This window comes from Pan paniscus, chromosome 1 (genome assembly GCF_029289425.2).
Source record: "Pan paniscus chromosome 1, NHGRI_mPanPan1-v2.0_pri, whole genome shotgun sequence".
Lineage (NCBI taxonomy): Eukaryota > Metazoa > Chordata > Mammalia > Primates > Hominidae > Pan > Pan paniscus.
In genome coordinates this window covers 218545127-218569999 of record NC_073249.2, presented here as the reverse complement: position 1 = coordinate 218569999, position 24873 = coordinate 218545127, and the positions used below count along the sequence as shown (strand labels likewise).

The 24873-nt window shown below is 49.9% G+C and overlaps 2 protein-coding genes across 5 annotated transcripts in view; one reads left to right on the top strand and one right to left on the bottom strand.

Annotated features, from left to right (window-relative positions):
- Positions 1 to 257: 257 nt before the first annotated feature.
- PIK3CD (phosphatidylinositol-4,5-bisphosphate 3-kinase catalytic subunit delta) overlaps positions 258 to 24873 on the top strand; it is a 78090-nt gene continuing 53474 nt past the window's right edge. For all 4 annotated transcript variants that reach the window (XM_063594826.1, XM_063594823.1, XM_063594821.1 and 1 more), the window contains exon 1: positions 258 to 350. The gene's annotated coding sequence lies outside the window, so the exon portion shown is untranslated. The remainder of the gene's footprint in view (positions 351 to 24873) is intronic.
- On the bottom strand, positions 2327 to 4853 carry LOC100990411 (putative uncharacterized protein PIK3CD-AS1). Its single transcript, XM_003822112.4, has 2 exons — positions 2746 to 4853; positions 2327 to 2591 (listed from the first exon to the last, which is right to left on the bottom strand). The coding sequence occupies exons 1-2, from the start codon at positions 2982 to 2984 to the stop codon at positions 2327 to 2329; spliced, it is 504 nt and encodes a 167-aa protein (XP_003822160.2). The 5' UTR covers positions 2985 to 4853.

The following is a 24873-nucleotide window of genomic DNA, read 5'->3' as shown; positions in this document are numbered from 1 at the left end:
AAGGCGCCTAGGACCTTTATTTCGTTGTTTTCCTTTGCATAAAAAGAAAACTTGTTTTGTAGAAGGGCAAGCAAGGTGCAGCTTCCAGAGGCACCTGGGATGATGCCCCTCTAGCGGTAGGCGAACTAGGGGGTGTGGGCGGCGGGGGAAGGCGAGGCCCTGGGGGACCTGTTGTTTTTCCTGTTGCAAGTGAAAAGGAAACAAAGTGGGAAGTGGAGTGTGCGGGCTGGCGGCAGGCGGGGCGCCCCGCCGCGCCCCGCCTCCCTCCCTCGAGGCTCACTCGCGCCCAGCGCAGTCGCTCCGAGCGGCCGCGAGCAGAGCCGCCCAGCCCTGCCAGCTGCGCCGGGACGGTAAGCGATCGCCGCTGGCTGCGTCAGGGGAGGTGGGAAGAGGACCGCGGCCAGGGGCTTTGGGAGCTGCGGCTGCGCTCGGGGGCGCGGGGCTGGCTGGCGGGCGTCTCTCCGGCACACACAGCCCGTGCGCCCTGGCCCTGGGCGCCTCCCCGAGTCTAGCGAGCCGGGCCCTGGGAGCCCCGGGGGCCGGGCTGCTGGGACCTGGGCGGGGGCTGCCCTAGAGGCCCGGGGCCGTCCCCCGTGGGCCCGCCGAGAGGGGCGTGCGCAGCTCCCCGGCGCCTGCACTGCGCGCCTTGCCCGCCTGGCCCGGCGGCGGGGTTTCAGCTGCGCTCACAGCGGCGGTGCGGCCTCCCGTGCGCCGGCTGAGGCGCGAGGATACTGGAAGCGCTCAGCGCGTGCGCCCGCTCCGAGCGCTGACTAGAGGACCAGGGGCCTCCTCTGTACGGCAGCGGGGTCCACAGAGAGCGCGCTGGTGATGTCGCCCGAGTGCCCTGGCGCGGAGAGAGGGCTGCGCACAGTTCGCCGGCGCCCGGGTCCTGTGCGCCCTTCCCAGCCTGGGCAAGTGGGGAGCGGAGCTGCAGAGGGGCCGGGGTGGAAGTTTTCGGGGCTTCCTCCCGGCTCGTGGACCCGCGCCCCGCCTCCCAGTCCCGGGCCTCCCGCGTTGCTCGCCGCGTTTGCTGCAGCGGCGCAGGCGAGATCAGCTCCGGATCTGCGGCCGAGCCGGGGTTACGCCGGCAAAACCGCCCCCAGCTTTGCATTTCCGGACTTTTTAAAAAAATACTCTTACCCGTAATTCAGCCTGAATGAGGCTTTTTTAAAAAATCGAGTTTCCTGTTTTTATTTAGGCTTCCTCATTTGCACCTCCTCCTTTGAGGTAGAGAAGAGGGGAACTGGGACGACCTTTCGTGGGCACCAGGATGGGGGCGTTGCAGGGCGGGGAGACGGGGGTCCAGAGAACCGGGGAAGGGCCGCTGGGAGGTCCCGAAAAGTGCGCTGTGGGTGGGGCGAGGGTGAAGCAGGTAGGGACGAGATTTCCGGGGTCGCGGGTGGGGGGCGCCCTGGAGCGGCCAAGGTGCAGGGTCCTCGCGTGGCACCCTTGGGATCTGCCCAGTTTGCGGATGGAGCGCGGGGCTGATCGGGCAGGTCTCACTTGTGCAGGTGTTCCCTGGAAGGTGGGACCTGCAGATCTTGAACCCCACCAGATTCCATCAAGGGGGCTTCTTCCCGCCGATTCCTGAGAAGTCCTACCTCTGAGATGCTGGGCACAGCCGCACGTGGATGTGGGCGGGTGTGCCGTGGGTTGGAGTGGGAAGGGGCAATTATTCCTCTCTCAGGGCTCTCGGAGGGGAAGGTTTACTGCTCCCTAAGGACTTTGAAACCAAGGGCTAACCCCCTGCTCTCTTCTAGGAGAGTGGGATACCGCCCGGGTGCCTGACGGTGCCTTGGTGTTCTTGACAATTGAATGGTACCATCGGGACATTACTCCCCAAAGAACTGGTCGTTCTTACCTAGGTGATTTCAGTTGGACAACTGTAGGAGCTGAGTGGTGGTGTCTTCATTTTACAGTTAAGGAAACGAAGGCTCAGAAAAGTTAAATAACTCACCAACCCACACAGTTTACAAGCAGTTTCTCCAGAATCCCAGCTCTTTCCGACGCCAGCACGTTAATCATCTGGGGGTGCCGTTGCTTGCGGGGGGAAGGAGAATGCCCTAGTAATTCTCTTGGGGGGGATTTGGAGGGGATGACTTTTCAGAGAGGCACCCTCTAAGATACCCTTGAGACTCCTCTGTAACACCCGCTGCTGCTATTCACACCCCCTCCCCAATTTGATTGATGTGTTGAGTGGGGCGGAAGGTTCTTTTGGTTGATGAGGCTGCGACCAAACGCAAGGAGATATAAATAGAGCTTTCTCTTTGGCTCTCTCTAGAGCAGAAATGCCAACCCCTTAGCATTTCCATGGCCTGCTGGAGTTTCATTTCTTGATATTAGGATTCCAGCCATCTTGGCTGGTGAGAGGCCTGCTGGCGGCTTCCTGGGCTTGGTCCTCTTTTGGTACTTTCACAGAATGATGGAAGACACTGGAGTGGGCTGGAGGAGTGCGCTTAAAACCCAGTTGTGGCTGAGAGCGGTAGCTCATACCTGTCATCCCAGTGCTTTGGGAGGCCCAGACGGAAGGATCACTTGAAGCCAGGAGTTCAAGGTTGCAGTAAGCTATTACAGTGCCACTGCACTCCAGCCTGGGTGACAGAGCAAGAGCCCATCTCTGAGAAACATAATACAACAACCCAGTTGCCTGCTCCAGAGACAACTAAGCTAGCCTCCTTCTGAGCCCCACTTCCCCCACCCTTCAGCCCCTGTTCAGAAACAGACTACATTGGCCACACTACTCACTTAGATGTTTCTGGAATTAGGGCACGTGCCCCAGAGGTACTCCCGACCACGCAGATGTCCCCTTCTGGCAGGAAAAGCGCGTTTCTGCGTTTCTGCAGCCTCAGTCCACGCCGCCAGGTCTTTGCACTAAGCTGTGGGCTCCGTTTCTCCTGCGATACTATGTTTAGCAAGTATTTCCTGAGATCACACGGGGGGCCAGGGGCTGTGCTAAGAACAGGGCAGGCAGACTGGGAGGGCATCAGCCCCTGGGGGGCTTACAGGACAGACAGTCCACCAATGGTTGGAGGCCAGACCCCAGAGCCAGTCCGCTTTCGCACAAGTGTCCGATGGAATTCATGGAGGTGGGAGTGGGGATGGTGAGAGTCGGTTCCTGCTTCACCTTGTTTTACTTAAATTGCACAGTGAAAGGGAGAAGTGAATGTGCAACGGATGAAGCAATTCCCCTTTGGCTGGGTTATTTTCAAAACCATTTTTGTGTAGAGAGCAGTTCCCGCCCTCCCTGAGGCCAGCTGCCGGTGTGGGCCTGATGGTGGGGTTTGGGGCCCCAGCAAATGTTTCCTTAACGTGGGACCTTCAGAAGGCTCTTTCAGGCTGGGCGCGGTGGCTCACGCCTGTAATTCCAGCACTTTGGGAGGCCGAGGTGGGTGGATCACTTGAGGTCAGGAGTTCAAGACCATCTTGGCCAACATGGTGAATATCTGTCTCTACGAAAAATGCAAAAAAAAAAAAATTAGCTGGGCGTGGTGATGAGCACCTGTAATCCCAGCTACTTGGGAGGTGGAGGCAGGAGAATCGCTTCAATCCGGGAGGTGGAGGTTGCAGTGTGCTGAGATTGTGCCACTGCACTCCAGCCTGGGCAACAGAGTGAGACTACATTTCAAAAAAAAAAAAAAAAGAAAGAAAAAAAAGCTCTTTCAGCCAGGAGGGTGGCTTCAGCTACTCCCCAGGGGACAAGTGTGTTTTTCAGCAAAGCTGTTAGAGAAGATGGTCTAGAAGCAGTACCCCAGGATGGAGGAGATAAGGAAGGGCCCTATCCACTGGAGGATGGCAGAGCCTGGCTTGTTTGAAAGGGAGGAAAATATTGTCATCTTGGTACCGGTGACAGTGTTTCATAAATAGCGAAGGTGGCAAAACGCCACCTCTCTCCCTACAGTTAACGCTAAGACTGAATTGTCTTTAGTTTGGTTGGTGGAAATCCCCGGCAATCATAGCAGAAATGCTGCTAGTTTCAAGATGGAAAAAATAAAAAACCCAGGAACCCCCCGCCCCCCCTTTTTTATTGCAGCTAAACACTGTGACTTGCTGTAGGTCCTACCAAAATAATGGGCCATTCTCCCCTCCCTGAGGGCCAGCACAGTCCCTAGGGCCTGTGAAAGTTCCCCTTCCAGCTGCACTGGCTGGATATGCGTGAAACTCCCCTCCCTCCCCAGAAGTCACAACCTTACCACCTCGGATAAGGGTCAGGGCTCCTGGAAATGGGTCCCTTTTCCTATTACTTTCTTTCTTTTTTCTTCTTCTTTTTTTTTTTTTTTTTTTGAGACGGAGTCTCGCTTTGTCGCCCAGGCTGGAGTGCAATGGTGTGATCTCGGCTCACTGCAACCTCTGCCTCCCAGGTTCAAGCGATTCTCCCACCTCAGCCTCCTGAGTAGCTGGGATTACAGATGTGCGCCACTATGGCCAGCTATTTTTAGTATTTTTAGCAGTGACAGTGTTTTGCCATGTTGGCCAGGCTGGTCTCGAACTCCTGACCTTAGGTGATCTGCCCACCTTGGCCTCCCAGAGCGCTAGGATTAAAGGCGTGAGCCACCATGCGCGGCCTTCCTATTACATTCTGAGCACAGGGGGAGTGATCAGAGTGAAGGGTGTGGCATTTCCAAAGTGGTGTTTCAGTTGGCTTCTGTTTCACTCATATTGGGGGAAATTGCTTCCACTTAGAGAAAATGCCGGAAGAGTGGGCGGTGCCAGGAGTAGGGTGGGGGAGGAGGAGATGCAGAAAGGGATAGACCTATTTGGGATTTTTGGTCCTGGAGGGATGCTGTACGGGTTAAGTATCCCTTATCCAAAATGCTTGGGACCAGAAATGGGGTGGAGTTTGGATTTTGGAATATTTGCATTATATGCTTACCAACTGACCATTCCAAATCCAAATATCTGACATCCGAAATGCTCCAAGGAGCTTTGTATTTGATCATGATGGCACTCAAAAATTTTGGATTTTGGAACGTTGTAGATTTCAGATTTGGGATGCTCAACCAGTGTTAACCTCCTGTGGTTGCTGTAACAAATGACCTCAAACTTTGTGGCTTAAAACAGAAACGTGCATGCTTATAGTTTCAGCTACTTGGGAGGCTGAGGTGGGAGGATCACTTGTGCCCAGGAGTTTGAGGCTGCAGTGAGCCATGATTGAGCCTGTGAGTAGCCATGGCACTACAACTTGGGCAACATTGCGAGATCCTGTCACTAAAAGAAAACAACAGCAATGGGCTGGGTGTGATAGCTAACGCCTGTAATCCCAGCACTTTGGGAGGCTGAGGCGGGTAGATCACCTGAGGTCAGGAGTTCAAGACCAGCCTGGCCAACATGGTGAAGCCCCGTCTCTACTAAAAATTCAAAAATTAGCCAGGCGTGGTGGCACGTGCCTGTAGTCCCAGCTATTCGGGAGGCTGAGACAGGAGAATTACTTGAACTCAGGAGGCAGAGGTTGTAGTGAGCTGAGATTGTGCCACTGCACTCCAGCCTGGGTGACAGAGCGAGACTCCATCGCAAAAAAAAAAAAAAAAAAAAAAAGTATTCTCTCACAGTTCTGGAGGCCAGAAGTTAAAAATTAAGGCATCAGCAAGGCCTCGCTCCCTCTGGGGGCTGTAGGGGGAGAATCCTTCTTTGCTCTTCCTTCTGGGGGCTCCAGCGTATCTTGGCCTGTGGCTGCATCACTCCAGTCTCTGCCTCCGTCTTCACAAGGGCATCTCCTCCATGTGTCTAGGTCTCCGTCTGTCTCTTTTAAGGACACTTCTTGTTGGATTTAGGGCTCCCTCAGATAATTCAGATAGAAATCATTTCAGGATCCTTAACTTACTTACATCTGCAAAGACCCATTTTCCACATTATTATTTTTCCAGATAATGTCCAGGTCCTGGGGGTTAAGACCTATCTTTGTGGGGGCCACCATTCAGCCCGCTTACAGATAAACAGGAATGTCTTTCTGTATTTTCTGGGGACGGTGGGAAGTGCGGTTATCTTTGCAGGGAAGCCGCCCTGTTCTGCCACTTTCCCCTGGGTGACTTTAGGCAAAGATGTCAGAGTCCCTGGTGGTCTCTGCTGGACCATTGACCCCAGCCTCCTTCCTGCTTTCCGTTCCCCAACTTTTATGAACTGGCAGTCCCCACCCCACCCCCAACCTCCTGGGGTCCCAGGAGCAGAAAACTTCTGGAGCTCAGGAGGAGAAATGCTTCTCTTACTTTCCCCAACAAACTCCTCCCTCTTTATCTTCAACAACAGTCCCTGCCCTCCGCAGCCCATTCCCAGCCCAGGGCTACTCTCTCTCTCTCTGAGGTCACACAGCCCCTCACATTTTGAAATTTCATCTGTTGGGCAGAGGTGGGGGGAGGGCTCAGATGGTGACACAGACACTGCTCTGTTCCCACCTCTTACCCCAGGACATGGTATGGGGCTGGTGGCACTGGGAGGGGTTTGGGGAGCCCCATTAATCATTGAAGTTTGTAGGAGGGGTGGATAAGGACATGGGAGAATGATTGGGTGAGGTGCTCCAGGGCTTTCTGGAAGGGCTGGGCCCCCCCCTTGCATCAGCCACAGTGGGGGCATTGCTCTTTTCTATGTTGGTCATGAAATCTGGAAGAAGTGCTTTCTTATCAATAGAGAAGCATAATCAGCCTTGTTTTTGAAACTTTGGAAAACCATTTATGGCTGGGCATGGTGGTTCATGCTTGTATTCCTAATGCTTTGGGAGGCTAAGGAAGGAGGATCACTTGAGCCCAGGAGTTTGAGACGAGCCTGGGCAACATAGTAAGACCTCCATCTCTGCAAAAAATAAAAATAAATTAGCTGGGCCTTGTGATGCACGCCTGTAGCCCCAGCTATGTGGAAGACTGAGGTGGGAGGATTACTTGAGTCCAGGAGTTCAAGGCTGCAGTGAGCTATGGTTGCAACACTGCACTCTAGCCTGCGTGACAGAGTGAGACCCTGTCTCAAAAAAAAAAAAAAAAAGTCATTTATGTCCAGGTGAGGGTGGGGCTGGGTGAGGTGGTGGTTTTAGGGGGATTGCCACATGGGAGAAAATGTACTGTCTTTGGAGTCAGCTGAACTGGGTTTTTTCCCAGCCACATTTTTTTTTTTTTTTTTTTTTGGTGAGGCAGAGTCTCCCTGTGTCACCCAGGCTGGAGTGCAGTGGTGGGATCTTGGCTCACTGCAACCTCTGCCTCCAAGGTTCAGGAGATTCTCCTGCCTCAGCCTCCCGAGTAGCTGAGATTACAGGCACATGCCACTATACCTGGCTAATTTTTGTATTTTTAGTAGAGACAGGGTTTCGCCATATTGGCCAGGCTGGTCTCAAACTCCTGACCTCAGGTGATCTACCTGCCTCGGCCTCCCAAAGTGCTGGGCCTGGCCACCAAGCCACTTTTTATCTGCTGGGTGACCTTGGGCAAGTCACTTAACCCATCAGAACCTCAGAGTCCAGTTGTAACACTGAGACAGCAATACCTATCTGTTAGTCTTGAGGATTTTGTATATTATCCTGTGTAAAGTGCCAGGCACATAGCAATCCATGCAGTGTCTGCAAAGGAGCTGGTGTGGAGTGGATTAGAAACAGAAGTCATTTATCATCATCCCTCTAGCCCAACACAGCGGTTGCCCATTTGGGTATCCTTTCCATTAACTTCTTTTGGATGTGCATTTTAACTTAGTTGTAATTATGAGAACACATGGACACAGGGAGGGGAACAACACACACTGAGGCTTGTGAGGGTGGGGTAGGGGGTGGGAGAGCATCAGGATAAATAGCTAATGCACACGGGGCTTAATACCTAGGTGATGGGTTGATAGGTACAGCAAACCACCGTAGCACACGTTTACCTATGCAACAAACCTGCACGTCCTGCACATGTACCCCAGCACTTAAAATAAAAAATAATTTAGTCGTAATTAGTAGGCATATGCTTTTTATCTTAATGTTTATGTTTTAATTATAAAATATACATAACATAAAATTGACCATCTTAAGCATTTTTAAGAGCGCAGTTCTGTGGGATTTACACTATTGTGCAACCGTCACCACCGCCCACCCTCAGGCATTTTTTTCATGTTGCAAAATTGAAATTCTTTTCCCCTTAAACACTAACTCCCCTCTCCTCCCAGCCCTGGCAGCCATTCTGCTGTCTCTGTGCTTTTGACAACTCTAGGTACTGCACATGAGTGGAATCCTACAGTATTTGTCTTTTTATTACTGGCTTCATTAATTTAGCATGTTTCTTGAAGCTTAATCCGTGTGGGGGTATGTATCAGAATTTCTTTCATTTTTTAAGGCTGGACATTCCACTGTGTGTAGGTACTACATTCTTTTCTTTTTTTGAGACAGTGTCTTGCTCTGTCACCCAGGCTAGAGTGCAGTGGCATGATCTCAGCCTCACTGCAACCTCCACCTCCCTGATTCAAGCAATTCTCCTGCCTCGGCCTCCTGAGTAGCTGGAATTACAGGTACGCACCACCACACCTGGCTAATTTTTGTATTTTTTTGAGACGGATTTTTGCTCTTGTTGCCCAGGCTGGAGTGCAATGGCGCGATCTTGGCTCACCACAACCTCCGCCTCCCAGGTTTAAGTGATTCTCCTGCCTCAGCCTCCCAAGTAGCTGGGATTACAGGCATGTGCCACCACGCCCAGCTAGTTTTGTACTTTTAGCAGACGGGCTTTCACCATGTTGGTCAGGCTGGTCTCAAACTCCTGACCTAAAGCGATCTGCTCGCTCGGCCTCCCAAAGTGCTGGGATTACAGGCATGAGCCACCGCGCCTGGCCAGGACCATGTTCTTTCGTTCCATTCACCCGATGGACACTTCTGTTGCTCCCACTCTATGGCTTTTGTGAATAATGCTGCGCTGTGAACGTGGGTGGACAGAGACCTGTTGAAGTCCCTGCCTTCAGTTCTCTCAGGTATATACCCAAATTGCTGGATCATATGGTAATCCAATTTTTAATTTTTTTGAGCAGCTAGGCATGTGCTTTTGTGGTTTGCTTTTTTTCACTTAACATTGGCTCATTAACAGTTTTCCACGTTGCTTCATAACCTACGCATCCTTTTTAGTGGCAGTGTAAGTGCCATTGAGCTGCTATTGGGAAGCAAGAAAAAATTACAGTCATTATACCAGTCTTAGCAAGAATTATAGTCATACCATCATCCTTCCCACCCTTCTTGCCCAGATCCACCGGGAAAACAGAGGAATAGAACATGGGGATACTCCTTGGTGCCTCCCAGGCTGAGCGTGGGCGCACAGTCGGGAAGGCAGCTGAGCCACCCCTTCATGCCTTTATCTCCCCACTTCAGACAGCCAGCCTTTCAGTCGCCAGTTCTACTTTTTTGGGTTTTTTTTTTTTCCATTTTAGCAGTTTTAAGGAACGTTTGTATATAAAATGACTTTATTCTTGCATCTTGTTAATTATTTCTTCCTTGTATTTTCCCCTTTCATTTCCTACATGGTGAGATTTGGCTTTCCATTCAAGGATTTGTTCTTGCTTTCTTTTTTCTTTCTTTTTTTTTTTTTTTGAGACAGAGTCTTGCTCTGTCGCCCAGGCTGGAGTGCAACGGTGTGATCTCGGCTCACTGCAACCTCCGCCTCCCGGGTTCAAGCGATTCTCCTGCCTCAGCCTCCAGAGTAGCTGGGATTACAGGCATGCGCCACCACGCCCAGATAATTTGTGTATTTTTAGTAGAGATGGGGTTTCCTCATGTTGGACAGGCTGGTCTCGAACTCCTGACCTCAAGTGATCCACCTGCCTCGGTCTCCCAAAGTGCTGGGATTACAGACCTGAGCCACCGTGCCCGGCCACGCCCAGCTAATTTTTGTATTTTTAGTAGAGATGGGGTTTCATCATGTTGGCCAGGCTGGTCTCTAATTACTGACCTCAGGTGATCCACTCGCCTTGGCCTCCCAAAGTGCTGGGATTACAGGCCTGAGCCACTGTACCCAGCCAAGGATTTTTCTTTTCTTTTCTTTTTCTTTTTAGGGTCTCATTCTGTTGCCCAGGCTAGAGTGCAGTGGTGCAATCACAGCTCACTGCAGCCTTGACTATATGGGCTCAAGTGATCCTCCTGCCTTAGCCTCTGGAGTAGCCGGGACTGTAGGTGCATGCTACCACCCCTAGCTAATTTAAAACATTTTTTTTTTAGTAGAGGCCGGGTGTGGTGGCTCACACCTGTAATCCCAGCACTTTTGGAGGCCAAGGCGGGTGGATCACTTAGGATCAGGAGTTTGAGACCAGCATGGCCAACATGGCGAAACCCCGTCTCTACAAAAAAATACAAAAATTGGCCGGGAGCGGTGGCTCACGCCTGTAATCCCAGCACTTTGGGAGGCTGAGGCGGACGGATCACGAGGTTAAGAGATCGAGACCATCCTGGCTAACACGGTGAAACCCTGTCTCTATTAAAAATACAAAAAATTAGCTGAGCTTGGTGGCGGGCACCTGTAGTACCAGCTACTTGGGAGGCTGAGGCAGGAGAATGGTGTGGACCCAGGCGGCGGAGCTTGCAGTGAGCCGAGATTGCACCACTGCACTCCAGCCTGGGTGACAGAGTGAGACTCTGTCTCAAAAAAAAAAAAATTAGCCCGACATGGTGGTGCATGCCTGTAGTCCTAGTTACTCAGGAGGCTGAGGCAGGAAAATCACTTGAACCCTTAACCAGGGAGGCGGAGGTTGCAGTGAGCCGAGATCATGCCACTGCACTCCAACCTGGGCGACAGAGCGAGACTCGATCTCAGATTTTTTTTTGAGAGACAAGGTCTTGCTATGTTGCCCAGGCTGGTCTCGAACCCCTGAGCTCAAGAGATCCTCTTGTCTTGGCCTTCCAAAGTGCTGGGATTACAGGCGTGAGCTACCACGCCTGGCCCGTTCAAGGATCTTTTTGTGGTCATTGTCCAGTGTTAGCCTAATGATAACAGCCTGGCTGGGATGAATGCCAGCGTGGACAGTCGTGCCATTAGACTTTTCCCACTGCACTCGTTCAGTGTAGATGACGTATTTCTTCCTTTAAACCTGGACCCGCTTTGCTGGTTTGCTGGCCTCTGTGGTGTCCTCACACAACCTGAACTTAGGCTTCTGCCTCAGCTCTTTGGAAAGAGGGAAAGACAATCTCTCTTCCTGCGAATATGGGAAGGTGCATAGAAATGCCTTTTGTGGTTCTTGCGGTGGTTCTAAGTCACGAAGGTATTGAACTTCATTTTGGCCACTCTGGCTTTGGTGATGGCCACAAAAGGGAAGAGCGGTTCCATTACTTTTTTCTTTCTTCTTTTTTTTTTGAGACAGCGTCTCGCTGTTTTTCCCAGGCTGGAGTGAAGTGGCAAGATCTCGGCTCACTGCAATCTCTACCTCCCGGGTCCTAGCAATTCTCCTGTCTCAGCCATCTAAGCAGCTGGGATTACAGGTGCATGCTACCACGCCTGGCTAATTTTTGTATTTTTAGTAGAGACGGGGTTTCGCCTTGTTGGCCAGGCTGATCTCGAACTCCTAACCTCAGGTGATCCACCTGCCTTGGCCTCCCAAAGTGCTGGGATGACAGGAGTGAGCCACTGCACCTGGCAACGGTTCCATTTCTTTATCAAACTATTGCTCTGCGGAGGCTGTCTCTCTGTCCAGCCCATAGCTGGACATTATGGGCTGTACAGCATGTTCTGTGGTCTGAAGAAATGACAGCCATCCAAACCCACACGGTGTCTTCTGTTCTGGTTTGGCTCTGGCGCTCTGAGCATTTGCATTTTCCACTGGGTAAGCAAAGCCCACTCCAAGTCAGCGTCCATTCAAGACCCAGTCGTAGTCCCCAGGGCTACCAGCCTCAGTTTCACTTGCCAGCTATGTTCAGGGCCTCCCACCAGGGAATCTACCCCACAGCCCTGTGCAGTGTCTGTCTCTCTCACTGGCACACAGAACAGTTCTTCCTGGCATTATGTGCCCGAGAGGGTGCGGAGGAACATGCTAGATCCAGCCCATCTCTGCACCGCTGTGGGGCCTGTATCCCCTCATTTCATGGACCCAGGTGGCCACCTCAAGGGAACATGTGGGATATCTACCTGTTGATATCTACCCGTTGATTCCTGTCACCTTCCAAACCTAGAAGGCTCTTCTGGTGGGCATTAAGAGGTCTGACTTAATTTACTTTATTTTTCTATTTTTATTTTTTTAATTTTTTTTTATTATACTTTAAGTTCTAGGGTACATGTGCACAACGTGCAGGTTTGTTACATATGTATACATGTGCCATGTTGGTGTGCTGCACCCATTAACTCGTTATTTACATTAGGTATATCTCCTAATGGTCTCCCTCCCCACTCCCCCCATCCCAAAACAGGCCCTGGTGTGTGATGTTCCTCTTCCTGTGTCCAAGTGTTCTCATTGTTCAATTCCCACCTATGAGTGAGAACCTGCGGTGTTTGGTTTTTTGTCCTTGCGATAGTTTGCTGAGAATGATGGTTTCCAGCTTCATCCATGTCCCTACAAAGGACATGAACTCATCCTTTTTTATGGCTGCATAGTATTCCATGGTGTATATGTGCCACATTTTCTTAATCCAGTCTATCATTGATGAAGAGGTCCGACTTCAATGCACCCCTCGTTTTCTTTCTTTTTCTTTTTCTTTTTTTTTTTTTTTGAGACGGAGTCTCACTCTGTCGCCCAGGCTGGAGCGCAGTGGCATATCTCAGCTCACTGCAACCTCCACCTCCCTGGTTCAAGTGATTCTCCTGCCTCAGCCTCCCAAGTAGCTGGGACTACAGGCAGGCATCACCATGCTCGGCTAATTTGTGTATTTTTAGTAGAGACAGGGTTTCACCATGTTGCCCAGGCTGGTCTCGAACTCCTGGCCTCAGGTGATCCACCTGCCTTGGCCTCCCAAAGTACTGGGATTACAGGCGTGAACCACTGCACCCAGCCTACCCTCATTTTCTATAGGGCTGTGTCCCAAAGAAATATCCATTTAATAGGTCAGGTTTGCATTGCCCTCCTGTCTAAATGTATGGCCAGGCTGTTGACCACCGCCCACAAGGGGAGGGTGAACTGGCACCCAAAGCCCTGCACAGATACAGGGGGTTTTTACCACTGTTCAATTCTCCCATCACTGCTGGGAAAACAGCATGCAATTCGGCCCTTAGAGCTGATTTGTTTTTACCATCTTTGATCAGATTGGCATCTTTGCAAACGAGGCATTGTTCACCTTGGAACTGCTAGCCACCACCCCAGCAGCTCTCGTTTGGTCAGGGAGAGCTGTTTGTTGGGCACTACAGAATCCAGCTGCTCATCATAGTGCCAGAGTCAGTCCTAGGGGAAAAGAGGATCCCTGCTCATGTGAGTATCTCCTCCTTGCCTTCCCCAGGTAATGCCATCGTGTATAAATGATTTCTGTTTTATTAGGGAATTCTACTGGGCATTGTCATCCCTGTTAGAGTGTTTCCTTGACATCACCTGAGATGTCCTGGGTATTTCAGTCTTAAGATTATTTTATGTCCTAGCTGGGTGCAGTGGCTCACACCTGTGATCCTACCACACTGGGAGGCCAAGATGAGAAGATTGCTAGAGCCCAGGAGTTTGAGACCAGCCTAGGCAACATAAGGGAGACCCTGTCCTACAAAAAATAAAAACAATTAGCTGGGTGTGGTGGTGTGCGCCTGTGATTCCAGCTACTTGGGAGGCTGAGGCAGGAGGATTGCCTGAGCCCTGGAGGTCAAGGCTGCAGTGAGCCATGATCGCACTAATGCATTTCAGCCTGGGTAACAGAGTGACAGCCTGTCAAAAAAAAAAAAAAAAACCTGAACAAGTAATTTCATGTTCTTCAGTCATATCCATCATAGGGGTAGCTTTGGTGAATGTCCCATGGCAAGGTAGTAAATGCCTCTCAGGTGGAAATGCTCTACTCCAAAGTCCCAGTAGTTACCTCATCTCTGGGAGATTTGGGTGCCGGTTCACCCTCCCCTACTACAGGTGCACGCCGCCATGCCCGGCTAATTTTTTGTATTTTGGTAGAGATGGGGTGCGCTCACAAGCTCTTGCCATAGCTCTGGTTTACATTCCGCCCAGGGCTGTGGAACAGAATTCGCTCATGCCAGTACATGCCGGCACTGCAGCTTCTATTCTACACTGTGTGGGCTTGGTGTGGACATTGACATGTCCAATTAATACTGCTTGAGGAGGGGATTTACACGCTTCCTGGTTTCCAATAGTAGTCAGGGGAAATATTCTGCAGCCAGATATAATATCCATTCTCATAAAATATTTAGGTAAAGGAGACTTCTTTCTGTTGAAACATTTCAGCTTTCATCATCCTATAAACCCTTTCATTCTTTTTTTTTCCCCCAAGACGGAGTCTCACTCTGTCACCCAGGCTGGAGTGCAGTGGTGCGATCTCCACTCACTGTGACCTCCACCTCCTGGGTTCAAGCTATTCTTCTGCCTCAGCCTCCCAAGTAGCTGGGACTACAGCTGCCCACCACCATGCCCATCTAATTTTTGTTTTTGTTTTTTGAGGCAGAGTTTTGCTCTTTTGCCCAGGCTGGAGTGCAATGGCACAATCTTGGCTCACTGCAACCTCCTTCTCCTGGCTTCAAGCGATTCTCCTGCCTCAGCCTCCAGAGTAGCTGGGATTACAGGCGCCCGCCATCATACCCTGCTAATTTTTTGTATTTTTAGCAGAGATGGGGTTTCACCATGTTGGCCAGGCTGGTCTCGAACTCCTGACCTCAGGTGATCTACCTGCCTCAGCCTCCCAAAGTGCTAGGATTACAGGCATGAGCCACCGCGCCCGGTCTTTTTTTTTTTTTTTTTTTTTTTTTTGAGGTGGAGTCTCACTCTGTCACTGAGGCTGGAGTACAGTGGTGCAATCTCTGCTCACTGCAACCTCTGCCCCCCCGGGTTCAAGTGATTCACCTGCCTCAGCCTCTTGAGTGGCTGGGATTACAGGCACTCACCAGGCTAATTTTTGTATTTTTGTAGAGACAGGGTTTTACTATGTTGGCCAGGCTGGTCTTGAACTCCTGACCTCAAGTGAACCACCTGCCCTGGCCTCCCAAGTGCTGGGATTACAGGTATGAGCCACCATGCCTGGCCGTATTCAAAGATTTTCTGATTGGCAACTCGTTGAAAGAGTTAAGCTTTGTCTTGAAATCAGTAGAAATAAATGCTTGAGGTCAGGTGTAGTGGCTCACACCTGAATTCGAGACCAGCCTGGGCAACATAGTGAGACCCTCCCCCCATCTCTACAAAATTCTTTTTTAATTTTTATTTACTTATTTATTTTTTGAGGCAGAGTCTCGCTCTGTCACCCAAGCTGGAGTGCAGTGGTGCGATCTTGGCTTACTGCAACCTCTGCCTCCCGGGTTCAGGCAATTCTGCCTCAGCCTCCCCAGTAGCTGGGATTACAGGCTTGTGCCACCATGCCTGCTATTTTTTTTTTTTTTCAGAGATGGAGTCTCGCTCTGTTGCCCCGCCTGGGGTGCAGTGGCATGATCTCGGCTCACTGCAACCTCTGCCTCCTGGGTTCTAGTGATTCTCCTGCCTCAGCCTCCTGTAGCTGGGACTACAGGCGTACACCGCCATGCCCGGCTAATTTTTTGTATTTTAGTAGATACGAGACCATGTTTTCCAAGCTGGTCTCGAACTCCTGAGCTCAGGCAATCTGCCCGCCTCTGCCTCCCAAAGTGCTAGGATTACAGGCATGAGCCACTGCGCCCAGCCAAAAATTGTTTTTAAAAATTAGCTGGGCACAGTGGCATGCACCTGTAATCCCAGCTACTTGGGAGGCTGAGGCGAGAGGATTGCTTGAGCCCAGGAATTCAAGGTTGCCAAGGGTGATGATCACACCATTGAACTCCAGCCTGGGTGACCAATTTATCCCAGTGACATATAATAGTTTCATAACATCCTTGCCAGCATTGAATAATATTGAAAGAATTTTTTTTTTTTTTTTTTTTTTGAGACGGAGGCTCACTCTGTGGCCCAGGCTGGAGTGCAGTGGCGCAATCTCGGCTCACTGCAAGCTCCGCCTCCCGGGTTCAAGTGATTCTCCTGCCTCAGCCTCCCAAGTAGCTGGGACCACAGGCTCCCGCCACCACGGCCGGCTAATTTTTTGTATTTTTAGTAGAGATGGGGTTTCACCGTGTTAGCCAGGATAGTCTCCATCTCTTGAACTCGTGATCCGCCCGCCTCGGCCTCCGAAAGTGCTGGGATTACAGGCATGAGCCACCGCGCCCGGCCGAAATAATGTTTTGCTAATAGGCTCAGAGGTAATTATTTAAAACATATCTTTCTTTTCTTTTTCTTTTTTTTTTTTTTGAGATAGGGTCTCACTCTGTCGCCCACACTGGAGTGCACTGGAGCAATCACAGCTTATTGCAGCCCCGACCTCCTGGGCTCAAGTGATCCTCCCACCTTAGCCTCCCAAGTAGCTGGGACTACAGGTGCTGCCACCATGCCTGGCTAATTTTTGTATTTTTTTTTTTTTTTTTTTTTAGTAAAGACAGGGTTTCGCCATGTTGCCCATGATGGTCTGGAACTCCTGGGCTCAAGTGATCTTCCCGCCTTCGCCTCCCAAAGTGCTGGGATTACAGGAGTGAGCCACCACGCCTGGTGTAAAACCTAGTTCTTTTATTGCCAATAAGTTTAAATAGCTTTCTTTCTCTTTACTGGCTGGATGTATAGCACGAGGTCTGCACTTCTTTAGTTGTCCAGTGAACCAACTCCCCGGGAGTTGGATTCATCTTGAAATTCAGTAATGCAGTAGTTAAACCCATGAACTCTAGTGCTGGACAGATTCAGATTCAAACCGTAGCTCTTCCACTTCCCAGCTGTGTGACTCTGAGGTGCCTACTTAACTTCTCTGATCCTCTATTTCCTTGTCTGTAAAATGAACCTGAATGGACCCGTTCCTAGGTTTGTCTGAAGGATTAAATAAGGTAAATAGATAATGAACATCACCTTCCACATAGTTGATGCTCTGTAAATATTAGCTGTTCTTTTTTTTTTTTTTTTTGGTTTGGCAAATACTTTATTTTTATTTTTATTTCAGTAGTTTTTGGGGTACAGGTGGTTTTTAGTTATACGAGTAAGTTCTTTAGTGGTGATTTCTGAGATTCTGATGCACCTGTCACCCAAGCAGTGTACACTGTACCCAATGTGTAGTCTTTTATCCCTCACCCTCTCCCATGCTTCCCCTCATTCTTATTATATATTAATATAAATTAACAAGTCTCTGTTCTCCCTCAAGATTGATTTTGTTTTAATCTATAGCAGATTGATTTTTCTGCCTTAGAGGTAGATGGTCCCAGAAGGGGAGCTGACAACCTCTTTCTGTCCAAATAGACTGTGTCCTCGGCTGGCTGACTGGATCTGGGTGTGAGCCTCCCTGAGCAAGCCGGTGAACCTATCCCATGTGGTCTTAGCTCCCTGAGCAGATGAGTAGGGGCTGACGGGGTGTGTCTCCAGGACTCTGAGTCTGCTGTGGTCCTGCAGCCTCTGGAGCATGGAAATGGGGGCTAAGGACTCACTAATGGTTTCATTCAAGTCCAGAATTTGTCTTGGTGACTGTTCTGCTGCTCACATCCAGATGACCCTATATGCTGTTTGGGAAACTGAGGCAGCCAGGTGGATTCCTCAGGTATTTCAGGGGACAGAATCTGGGGCTTTGACTCCAGCTTGGGTTGCTGCCCATAATGCCTGCTCTTGAAACCTTTTAATTATTTTTATTTCTAATTAACTTTTTTTGAGACAAGGTCTTGCTCTGTCACCCAGGGTGCAGTGCAGTGGAGCTATCACAGCTCATTGCAGCCTCAGTCTCCTGGGTTCAAGTGATCCGCCCACCTAGTAGTTGGGACAACAGGCATATGCCACCACACCCAGGTAATTTTGTAGCTTTTTGTAGAGATGGAGGTCTCCTTTTGTTGCCCAGGCTTATTCTGAGTCAACATGAGTGACCATGGCCCAAGAAACAGTCTCGAGAGGTCCTGAGAAAGTGTGCCCAAGACGATTGGGTTACAGTTTGGTTTTATGCATTTTAGGAAGACAGGAATTGTAGGTAAAATCATAAATCAGTACATGAAAAGTATACATTGGTTCAGGTCTCAAACTCCTGGGCTCAAGCGATCTTCCTGCCTCGGCCTCCCAAAGTACTGGAATTACGGGCATGAGCCTGCGCCAGACCTCTTAAACCCTTCAGAGTGGCCTTGGCTTTCGTTTTGAGGGGGCTTCAGGGAGCCTTAAGGGAGGAGAGGAAAGTCACGCAAACAGGGTGTGCTTGATGCCTGCATTTTCCTCTTTACTGCTGACCTGCTGTTGAGGAGGAAGTTAAGAACATCAGGATCTTGATCTCAAATGAACTACTTCATGAGAATTTTCTTCTAGGAGGAAAAACAAAAACCTCAACTTTCTCGTTACACATCCTTCTAAAAAAATTCCATTAAAAATGTTTCTTGCCAGGCGCGGTGGCTCACGCCTGTAATCCCAACACTTTGGGAGGCCAAAGCAGGTGGATTACCTGAGATCAGGAGTTCGAGACCAGCCTGGCCAACATGGTGAAACCCTGTCTCTACTAAAAATACAAAAATTAGCTGGGCGTGGTGGTGGGTGCCTATAATCCCAGCTAATTAGGAGGCTGAGACAGGAGAATCACTTGAACCTGGGAGGCAGAGGTTGCACTCCAGCCTGGGTGACAAGAGAGAAATTCCACCTCAAAAAAAAAAAAAAAAAAAAAAAAGTTCCTCATATTCAGAGCCAAGGAAAGGAGATGTACTCCCAGACCACAACTTCTGTTTCTGATGGTTTCAAGCATCCAGGAGCCGTGACCAGGTCATGAATCTTTTTTTCCCTATTGTGTGGTGTGATGAGTATTTGAATAATACAGCCCATCTGCTGTCATTTGGAAACCGGTGATGATGTGTGGTCTATTTTTAAATTGAGTGCAGCACATCTAATATGTGATAGTTTCCTAAGATGTGAATGGCTCCGTTTCTCCAGCAGGACCGTGTTTTGAAAATGAATAAAAGGTTAGCTTCAGATTAGCATTAAAAGCAAGAGTTTTAGAATTACAGGCTTCATATCTTGGCTTTGACACAACGTGTAGGGGACCTTGACAAGTTATTTAAGTTTCTGGGTTCTCATCTGAGAATTAGGATGATAGTACCTCTTTGACTGGATTGTCGTAGAGATGTCGTAAAGATTGGAAATAATGAAACACCTGGACCAAGTTATGGGTACCCAAAAAGTTGCAGTTTTTACCATTGGATGAATGAATCTTTGAGGCTCACACTGTGGTAGGGAGTGGATTTTTAAAAAACAATTTGTTTTTGTTTTTTTTTGAGATGGAGTCTCGCTCTGTCACCGAGGCTGGAGTGCAGTGGTGCGATCTTGGCTCACTGTAGCCTCCACCTTCCTGGTTCAAGCGATTCTCATGCCTCAGCCTCCCGAGTAGCAGGGACCACAGGCGCCCACCACCACACCCAGCTAATTTTTGTATTTTTGGTAGAGATGGGGTTTCACCATGTTGGCCAGGCTGGTCTCGAACTTCTTACCTCAAGTGATCTCCCCGTCTCAACCTCCCAAAGTGCTGGGATTACAGGTGTGAGCCACCGCGTCTGGCCTAAAAATTTATTTATTTAGAAACGAGTCTCACTCTACTGTCCAGGCTGGTCTTTTTTTGAGATAAAGTCTCACTCCGTCGCCCAGGCTGGAGTGCAGTGGTGCAATCATATCTCACTACATCCTTGATCTCCTGGACTCAAGCGATCTTCCCACCGCAGCCTCCCAAGTAGCCAAGAGTACAGGTTCATGCCATCACACCCCGCTCATTTTGTATTTCAACGGAAGACAGGGTTTCACCGTGTTGCCCAGACTGGTCTCCAACTCCTGGGCCCAAGAGATCCACCCACCTTGGCCTTCCAAAGTGCTGGGATTATTGGTGTGAGCCACCAGGCCTGGCCTGTCCAGGCTGCTCTTGAACTCCTGAGCACAAATGATCCTCCCACCTCAGCCTCTCAAGTAGCTGGGACTATGGGTGAGCCCTGCTCAGCCTGGCTCAGAGTGGATTTTAATGACAGGTGTTCCTGTCATGAGTTCTTGAGGTTTGCAGGGTGTAGTAAGCTTTATTCATCCATTACCTTATTTGATCTTCCCATGAATGACTCAGATGGAATGCGCAGAGCATGTGTCAATAAATATCCCATTTTGCTATGTTGCCCAGGCTGCTCTTGAATTCCTGGACTCAAGAGATCCTCCCGCCTCGGTCCCCCAAAGTGCTGGAATTACAGACATGAGCCACTACATCTGGCCTTGTCAGCATTTTCTAGCCTTTCAAGGTAGGAAGGAGCTTGGGTATCTGAGGTAAATACTGCTGGAAGTGAGATCTTGAGCAGGCCATTTTCTTCCTCTCCCAGGGTGGTGGCAAGAGCCGCCCCTGGCCCCACTCAAGGGGCCTGGACTGGAAGGTATGGCAGCTCACAGTGCGGTCTGCCCTCTGGTGACCTTGGCCACAGCAGTGGATTCTGGTGTCACCTGTGAGGCTCACAAGGCAGCACCCCAGGAGCCCTTGTGCTGCGGGTTCCCAGGGGGAGTGGGTAGGAGATGGCCGGGCAGCTGGCAGTAACCTTGACCCTGATGGGCCGTGTTTCTCCAACTTTCCCACCATCCCTCCAGCCTGAAGAGATGGGATGTGCAGCTCTTGACCTGCAGCTGCCCACCCCAACTGCGACCTCGCTTTGAAGCTTCAACTTCTATTTTTAATGCTAATGTTAATTTTACATTCGATTCCATGATATATCCATGTTTATTTTATTATAAAGCATATTTTCCCCTAACTTTAGAGTCAAATGGGTGCTCTGGGAAGATGTTTATGTTTTTTCTGTGGCTTCCGCTACTCCCAGCACAGCGACTCCAACCAGTTTTAAAAATGTGGATTAGTACCAAAGAGGATGATGAACCATTAGACGCAATTAGGATGAGAAATGCCGAGATTATTTATTTATTTATTTTTAGAGACAGGGTCTAGCTCTGTCTCCTAGGCTGGACTGCAGTGGTGCCATCATAGCTCAATGCAGCCTTGAACTCCTGAGCTCAAGTGATCCTCCCGCCTCAGCCTCCTGAGTAGCTCCCAAGTGCACACCGCCATGCCCAGCTAATTTTTTTTCATTTTCTGTAGAGACAGGGGTCTTGCTGTGTTGCCCAGGCTGGTCTCCAACTTCTGGGCTCAGGCAATCTTCCCACTTCGGCCTCCCAAAGTGGTGAGATTATAGGTGTGAGCCACCGTGCCTGGTGGAGAAACGAATAGTTTAATAGCACTTTTATCCAATGTGCTTTGTTGGTTGAGTAACTGACTTTGGTTCAGGTAGAGAATTATTAAGATGCATTACCTCAAATGTAAACATTTTATTTTATTTTTTTCCGTGGCTGGCTGCACAGAGTCCTATATACCTCTCCAGCAGCACTCACCTGGAGAAGCTGCTATGGATGCCAGCTACTGTTTTTTCTCCCTTCCCAATAAATATTTCATTTTCACTTAAAATATGGCAGTGTACGTTGGTTCCCTGATCTGCTCTCAGATGGCCAAGGGCTTATGTTTGAGTAGGTCACAGGTTCATCTTTCTGTATGAGGCGTACATGCAATGTATAATCCACTTTTTTAATCCTACTTTTTTTTTTTTTTTTTTTGAGACAGGGTCTCGCTCTGTCACCTAGGCTGGAGGGCAGTGGTTCAATCACAGTTTTCTGCAGCCTTGACCTCCTGGGCTTAACCCATCTTCCTGCCTCAGCCTCCTAAGTAAGCAGGGATCACACACACCTGGCTAATTTTTTTATTTTTTTAATTTTTTGAAACAGAGTCTCGCTCTGTCACCCAGGCTGGCGTATAATGGTGCGATCTCGGCTCACTGCAACCTCTGCCTCTCTGGTTCAAGCAAACCTCTTGCCTCAACCTCCCGTGTAGCTAGGATTACAGTCGTGCACAACGCCACATCTGGCTAATTTTTGTATTTTAGCAGAGATTGGTTTTCACTATGTTGTTCGGGCTGATCTCGAACTCCTGACTTCAAGTGATCCACCCACCTTGGCGTCCTAAAGTGCTGGGATTACAGGCATGAGCCACCATGCCTGGCCTTGGCTAATTTTTTTGATTTTTAGTAGAGACGAAGTCTGGCTATGTTGCCTAGGCTGGTCTCGAACTCCTGGGCTCAAGCATTCCTCCCAGCTCAGCCTCCCGAAGTGCCGGAATTGCAGATGTGAGCCACAGTGCCCGGCCTTCCTTCTACATTTTAATAATTCCTGCTGAGCTTTTACAGTTGTCTTGCCTGGCCTAATTCCATAATTCTACAAGAAGTTTGTTTTATTGGGTGACTTGTCTTTTACTAGGTTTCTGAAGCACTCAGCTTTGTTTTCTTCATGGAATCAGCTTTCACACCCAGGGTGCACTCTCTTATGTAATAATTACATTATATGATTACACAGGTAAACAACTGCCATCCGATTGGAGCAGGCATGGCGACCTCTGTGGGCATGCAGAGACAGGAAGGAGGGCTCGACTCCATGGCACCCCGGGGGTGGTCAGCACGTAGAGGCCATTGGCCAGGGTGTTTGGTAAGGGCATGGAGAGCGCCATTCACCCCTGATTCTGCTAGGTAGGAGTCAGGGTAAGTCGTAGGGATCACAGAGCCTGGGCCAGAGGCAGGTTCAACTTAGAAATCCCTCCGGGACTAGGGGAAGCCCTCACTCTGAGAATGAGCACATGCTCCAGAAAGGGGGCATCAGGTAAAGTTTCTTTTCCCGTGGGTCCTGTCAGTAGCATTTGTACTTAGGAGCTTTGCCGTTTGCCAGCTGAAAGTTGCCATTTTCATTAACCTAGCTTGCCATTTCTGTATCTAATAACAACAAACACTTTTGTAATATGTACCCTGTGCCAGGCAGTGTACTGGGCACTTTGAAAATATGAAGCTTGGCCGGGCGCGGTGGCTCATGCCTGTAATCCCAGCACTTTGGGAGGCCAAGGCGGGTAGATCACCTGAGGTCAGGAGTTCTAGACTGGTCAAGACCAGTCTGACCAATATGGTGAAACCTTGTCTCTACTACAAATACAAAAATTAGCCGGGTGTGGTGGTGGGTGTCTGTAATCCCAGCTACTCGGGAGGCTGAGACAGGAGAATTGCTTGAATCAGAGAGGCGGAGGCTGCAGTGAGCTAAGATCGTGCCACTGCACCACTCCAGCCTGGGCGACAGAGCGAGACTCCGTCTCAAAAAAAAAAAAAAAAAAAAAAAAAGAGAAAAAGAAAAGAGAAAAAAGTAAAATACTAAGCTAGCCGGATACCGTGGTTCATGCTTGTAATCCCAGCACTTTGGAAGGCTGAGGTGGGCAGATCGCTTGAACTCAGGAGTTTGAGACTAGCCTGGGCAACATGGCAAAACTCCATCTCTACAAAAAAATACAAAAATTAGCCAGGCATGATGATGCACACCTGTAGTCCCAGCTACTCCAGAGGCTGAGGTGGGAAGATCGCTGCTTGAGCCTGGGAGGCAGAGGTTGCAGCGAGCCGAGATTGCACCACTGCACTCTAGCCTGGGCGATGTAAAAAAAAAAAAAGAGAGAGAAAGAAAGAAAGAAAGAAATACTGAGCTAATTAGCCTTATGACAACCCTGTTTGGTAAGTGCTACTGTGATTCCCACTTTACAGATGGGGAAACTGAGGCACAGAAAGGGGAAGTAACTTACCTAAGTCTTACCCAGCCAGAAAGTGGCAGAGGCTGCTCCTAACCCTGCACCATGCTGCCTCCAAACACAGGCTTGTTCCCAGGAAGAAGTGCTGGGTTGGGGGAGGGGAGTCCAGATCCCAGGGAGGAGGACTCAGGAGGCCTCTGGGAGTCAGGCGGCTATGCAGGAGGGGCTTCCTGGCTCTTTTTCACTTGTCCCCTCACCCCCACCCCCCGTCCCCACCTTCCCAGGACTTAGTTGGACTCCCAGGCAGAGTTCCTTGTTTGTTTTTGTTTTGTTTTTTCCTTTTTTTAGAGACAGGGTCTCTCTGTGTCACCCAGGCTGGAGTGCAGTGGTGCGATCATAGTTTACTGCAACCTCAACCTCTTGGGCTCAAGCAATCCTCCTGCCTCAGCCTCCTGAGCAGTTAGGACTACTGTGTGCACCACCACACCAAGCTAATTTTTTTTTTTTTTTGAGACGAAGTCTTGCTCTTGTCCCCCAGGCTGGAGTGCAACGGCGCAGTCTCGGCCCACTGCAACCTCTACCTCCCGGGTTCAAGCGATTCTCCTGCCTCAGCTTCCCGAGTAGCTGGGATTGCAGGCACCCACCACCATGCCCAGCTAATTTTTGTATTTTTAGTATACATGGTGTTACACCATGTTGGCCAGGCTGGTCCCAAACTCCTGACCTCGTGATCCACCCGCCTCGGCATCCCAAAGTGCTGGGATTAGAGGTGTGAGCCACCGCACCCAGCCACACCAAGCTAATTTTCAGATTTTTGTAGATATGGGGTCTTGCTAAGTTGCCCAGGCTGGTCTCAAACTCCTGGGCTCAAGTGGTCCTCCCACCTCAGCCCCCCATAGTGCGTAAGCCACCGTGCCCAGCCTAGTTCCTTGCTCTTGAAGGTCCTTGTGTCTGATGGAGCTGGCGTCTTGGACTCTGATCCTCTACAGCAAGAGTGGGCAGAAGGATGCAGCTCTGGTGCCTGGCCCTTCCCCAGTTGGCCTGGGGTGGTGCCCATTCTCCCCAGTGCCAGGGGCAAGCAAGGCCTGGCCTCTACAATCTCAATGGCCTCCTTGCCCAACCCCTAGGCCTCTTTTGGGAAGTTGACCTAGGTGTCCTTGAGCTGGCAGTTCATACCATCTGGCTCCAGTGCACTGGCCTGGGAGAGGCAGTGGTACGGTGGTAAAGAGCAG

Coding starts and splice junctions, on each gene's coding strand:
- LOC100990411 (XM_003822112.4), bottom strand. CDS start 2,984: ATGCCCTCCCAGTCTGCCTGCCCTGTTCTTAGCACAGCCCCTGGCCCC. Junction 2,592..2,745: donor CTAATTCCAGAAACATCTAA/GTGAGTAGTGTG, acceptor TCTGTCACCCAG/GCTGGAGTGCAGTGGCACTG.